The sequence below is a fragment of the Atta colombica genome, unplaced genomic scaffold (assembly GCF_001594045.1).
Source record: "Atta colombica isolate Treedump-2 unplaced genomic scaffold, Acol1.0 scaffold261, whole genome shotgun sequence".
NCBI lineage: Eukaryota > Metazoa > Arthropoda > Insecta > Hymenoptera > Formicidae > Atta > Atta colombica.
Window position 1 is genome coordinate 1015555 of NW_017259361.1, and position 5685 is coordinate 1021239.

Consider the following 5685-nt stretch of genomic DNA (forward strand, 5'->3'; position numbering starts at 1 on the left):
AAAATAGAAGAATTTTATCTAGTAATTGTTTTAAAATTGTGATGGATTTCATCAAATATTTGATTTTGAAATAATATATTGTATATAAAATAATTCTAATCATTTATAAATATTATAAAAAGATACTTTTATTAATAATAATAAGTGAGGAAAATTTATCCTTTTCGAATCTTACGTTATTTTCTTGAATTTCTTATCTCCGCATGCTTCCGAGATGAAATTCAGCAATGAATCGCTCGAATCGATAAAAATACACACTATGGGCCTTGGATTGTATCGGATAATAATCAACTGAATAACTTTTATTTATTTATTTTTAAATTCAAATTTTGTTTTCATATTATAAAGTTTATATTAAGAAATTAAATTTTGTAATATTTGCGATGAAGTCTTTTCAAATCAAAACGCTTATTAATATTATAAAGATTTTTTTCAAGTTTAGATTTATTTTTAATTAAATAGAAATTTTAATAATTACGTAAATACGTATTTCTAATTGTGAATAAACGCGAGTAGATATAAAGAATAGACATAAAATTGATTTGTATGTCAATAGAATTATTATATTATTTTTAACAATTGTTTGTTTTCATATTTAACTGATTTAATTAATGTGATGATTCTTTCGCGACGCGTTCGTGTTTCGCGCATCATACAGAAGCGTAAACGCTTACGCTTATTGCCAGCGGTGATTATAGCTGGTAATAAAAAGGAGTATTTCTCCTTGTTGATTTCTGGCAAGCTATGAAGCTAGAATATGAGGCCAGGAACAACGAAAGGTGAGTTCAATCTGGCCAGAAGAAAGAAGATAAAGAAGATCTGTATAAGGTTGAAGATATAAAGATTGGTTTGTATCACCAATCAAAGTTTCAAAGGTAATAATAAATTAAATATTTGGGAGGGTAATTACTTTCGGGAGGGAAAATTTGCTCATGAGTTTTTTTTATTTTTTAAATTGTTGATTATTTATTTAATATGATTGCGATTAGATTATTCCACTGATTTATCAGAACACGATAAGATTAAGACGTGATTAGGCACTAATGTGTTCATAGCAGTGTGTCTAAAATACATCACAGATATCCTAAAGTTATATTTATTGGGATATGTGATATATTTAGCATATAAAGGATTATATAAATACTATCCTATATAAATATAATATAGAGCATATAGAGATTTATATAAAGTTGAAGATTTATATAAAGTAGATTAGTGTGTAATCAAAGTTTAAAAAAAATATACGTATAAAAGTAAGCTAATCCTGGTGAAAATTTTTCTCAAAATTTTCCATATATAATTTTTCAGAATTTCTCTATAATTTTATAATTTTCTCACATTTTTTCTATGAAATAGAACATTTCTCAGAAAATCTACATCTTTTCTCATTTTCTCAAAGAATTTTTCATATATGTTAATTATGAAATATCGTAAGATTTTTAAGATTTTTTTACAAAATCTAAAAAATTAAAAAAAATTTTGTTTAAATTCTGGTATAAGAAATTTCAAAATATTTCAGAATTCATTTGTATGAAAAATTCTGAGAGAAGATGTAAACTTTCCGAATATTTCTGAGTATTTCTGAAAAATGTTCTAATTCGTACAAAAATTATGAGAAAAATTTTCACCAAAGAAATATTCGAAAGGATAATTTGCTTTCTTATATTTTTTAAATTATGTATTTATTCATTTTGTATGATAGTTTGTAATATCAATTAAAGTATACAAGGTACATAAGGATAAGCCTATAAGGTTTCCCTGCATACATGCGATTATTTATGTAATCGGAAATTTAAACGTCTCCAATTAAATCACAAATTCGATTAAATGAAACTCCCTATAATAAAATGATAATTTAATTAATAAATTAAACTTCTAATAATTAATCATATTTTTCCGCATAAATTAAGTTGTTTATAAAATCCCCGAACGGGAATTGCTATGTAAATTTAAATGCACATTTCTAATTTTGGGTAATCACGAGTAAAACTAAAATAAAATATATTAGATGAAAAAGGTACAAATAGATAGAAACAATTAGATAAAATCAGGTAGGTAAGAAATAAGAATACGAGTAGAAATACGGGGATGAAATTTTCAACAATAAAGAAACTTAATTGATTTTGTAATTTTAAGAAATTTTGAAAACAAAAAATAAGAATATAGATAAGTAAAGATATGATTAATTATGGAGGGGAGAGCATAATATGATGAATAATGGAATAAAAATTAATTGCATGATTTTAAAAAATTAAAATTAATTTATTCGCAATGCGAATTGTACATATTTGTATAATTTGTGTTTACGTGGAAAAATACAAGATTAGGAATTAGGTATAAATTATTCTATTGTTAATATTATCGCTATTATTAATATTATATAAAATTATATAAACGTATTATGTAAAATTATGTATTATTTTATATTTGTGAATTAAAATGCGCGCATTTTGAACTATTTTATTTGTAAATATAATATTATTCTATAATAAAAATATCCTATAATAAAAATATAAGATAATATTATAATTATAAATTATATTGTATTATATGTATATTATATTTTATATATTATTTTGTCACGTTTGTTAAATAAAATTGTAATTGTATCTTGTATATAATTTTTTATTGTAAAATAAATTATAAAAAAGTAATAAATAATAAAAATGTTTTAAATACCGTCAAATGGGATGACTTTGATTCAGTTAGAGTAACTTTGACTCAAAAATTTCAGGAATATATATAATGGTATGCATGTCCAAAATTAGGACATAAAACATCTTAAAACGTTTTTAAGGCCTATTTAAAATGTTTTTTATTTTGATTCTGTGCTAAACGTGCTGTTTGTACATTATCAAAATTTGGAATAAAATTATCCCATTTTACGATATGTATATAAATAAAAGATGACCATCGATTATAATCGATGAGAGTGGTGAAGAGCCTCTACAGATTGACTCGTTTTTTCTTCGTTGAAACTCTATTTCAAATTGAGAATATGCTAATTTTGTGAGACAAACGGGATATTCTGCATTAAAAAAAAAACATTATTTTTATGTAAGTATTACCTAATTGCGTATAGAACAAAATAATATGTGTTTGTTTAATATTCATTTTTAAATTTCAGATTCAGCAGTTTCTATTTTCAATGGAGAAAATAAGAAGAAAATAAATCACAACATTTTCTAGTAATTCTTATAATTTATTTAATTTATTAAAATTAAACGTGAAGCTTACTTTTTAATTACTGATGTCAACAATTAATTAACAATTAATTAAATTATTAATTATTATTTTACTTATTTTTGTGTTTTTAAATATATTAATTTGCAATGATATAATAAATTTGGCTTTATCTTTTGCCATAATAAAAATTAATTTTCCACAAGTTTCTTTTCACTTTAATATTAACGTTTTCTCTTTTGGAAAGCAATAAAAATATATATATCGCTTCCCAAAGAGAAAGCGTTAATATTAGAGTAAGAAGTTTGTAGAAAATTAATTGAAACCAAATTCATATATTATGTATTGCGTAAGCAAATATAATTAAAAACACAAAAATAAGTAAAATAATAATAATATATTGCTTAATTCAAATAATCGTGGCAAATTGACATTATTGATACTATGGACATAACTAGCCAATAGCTATTCTTCTGAAGAATGGAATGATTGTGATTGGCCAGTTTCATAACATCGATGTAAATCATATAGTGTTTTCGACCCGAATGGATTTTCTCCCATTTTAGTTGGAATGTTCTACTATTGGTTGATGTTATACCAACAGAAAAGCATACAACGTCATTAATCCAACCTAGGTTCGTACAAATCCGCTCGGGTCGAATACGCTAATAATTTTAGCGTAAATCAAGCCGTAGTCGTCACTAACGATTGGAGATTGCGTCTGCGTTCACGTTTGCGTCCCTTGAATCAAAACGAACCTGCTGATCAATAGATCCTTTTCGATTGGTCAAAAGACGCAAATGCGAACGCAGACGCAATCTTCAATCGCTAGTGCGATATCGGCCTAACGATAGTTCGGTGGCGCCTCTGCCGAGTCGCAGCTGCAGTGAGCCAGTCAGCGTCGGTGTACGTAAAATGGCGGACGGTGACATTGATTTGTACGCCGACGATCTCGAGCAAGATTTCGCGCAGGTAATTCGCATTTCTCTTTGATAATAATAAAACGACAGGAACGCGTACTCTTTATTCCCGTATGCTCGAAGAACATAGAGAAACGGTCTGCATATTTTTATATCCATGTTGAGTTCGTAACGCTCGCTAACGCGCCGCACCGCGCCATAACGTACCGCGTCACCCTACGCCTTGCCGCAACTGTGTACGAACGATTATCGTTCCGCGTCTTCCGTACGTATCGGAAACGAAGCTGAGTGGTGTCGGCATCGTAGTGTACGTGCGGCCGTTGTTAACGATCGGCTCGCGCCGTTGATCTCTCATCGTGAACTGTTTACTGTGTGATCCCTGCCGCTTGTTATCGAACCGGCGCGGTGAGAGACAGCGAGAGAGGCTATTCCGAGGAGGAACGTACGAGCGCCCGCGTGCGCGCGCGCGCGCGCGAACCAACGAACTAACGAACGGACGGACGGATGAACGAATAAACCGACTAGTTCGCAAACATATACGAGATAAGCTTCATTCCAATAGTGTTACCTCTTTCTTGTTATCGCGTAGTTGACCGATCGCCTGTAGCTAGTGCCTGTCTGCTGCCGTCGATCGCGCGCGCGATACCCGTTGCCGGAGCTAAGCGCTAAAACAGTAATACGGGTTCGCAACAGGAATCGACCGCAAAATGGTGCTAGCGGTAAGGCGAATATCGTGTAGTTTATTCTTTTATGTTTTCCCTCTCTCTTTCTCTCTCTCTCTCTCTCTCTCTCTCTCTCTTTCCTTCCGTTCTCTCTTTCCTTTTTCCTTCGATTTTTTTGTGATTTGTAACCCTCACGTACATATACGCACATCACTGTACACAAATTCACATACAACACGTACATATATTACGACGTATCGCACTGCATGCGAGATTATATTTTTTTCTTTGCAGTCTCTAACAATTTTATTTTCTATTCTTGAATATATTTTCCTTTTTGCGGAAAAAAAAAACGCTGTTTTAGAATATCGCGGCAGGAATTGAAATCTATGTAATTTCATACAGCTCAATTTTTATTATTAAGAACTTGAATCGCAAGGGATTGAATCTTTATCAATCCTTCTGCAAGATAAGATTGTATATAATTTTTATATAGAAGTGAGAAAATTCAATAGCGACATTTATTGTAAAACATATAAAGTGTTAGTTCAGAATTAAATGTACTTTTAATTTTTATTTTTTTAAATAGTGTTCATTTTATTTATATAAATATAATTACATGTTGCAGAAAGAAATATAAAGAATAATTGAATGCAGTGTGTTGCATAAACCTTGCACATCCGCTGCGCCAAAGTCTGAACTGAAATTGAAATTACAGTGAGTTCAATCTCTGCTCCATCATATCTTCACAATGCAAAAAGTCTGTATATCTGCATATCTGTTACAGTCGAAGTGTACGATCGGTTGATCGGTTGAACCACAGGGTGCGCAGGAAGTTGAGTGTAATAAGAAAATGGTACATCTAACGATTTTTTACATATTGATGTAATTTATTTTTCATGAATTAATATGTATATATA

General features: G+C 29.6%; 1 protein-coding gene across 7 annotated transcripts in view; it reads left to right on the plus strand.

Annotated features, from left to right (window-relative positions):
* The first annotated feature begins 4092 nt into the window (after positions 1-4092).
* LOC108689269 (cleavage and polyadenylation specificity factor subunit CG7185) overlaps positions 4093-5685 on the plus strand; it is a 14577-nt gene continuing 12984 nt past the window's right edge. For 3 of the 7 annotated variants that reach the window (XM_018195983.1, XM_018195984.1, XM_018195989.1), the window contains exon 1: positions 4095-4155. In XM_018195983.1, coding sequence (XP_018051472.1) covers positions 4099-4155 — 57 coding nt within the window. In that variant the 5' untranslated portion in view covers positions 4095-4098. Of the gene's footprint in view, positions 4156-4723; positions 4823-5433; positions 5483-5552; positions 5622-5685 lie in introns of those variants that run through there. The other 4 variants (XM_018195987.1, XM_018195988.1, XM_018195986.1 and 1 more) reach the window with 4 other exon arrangements.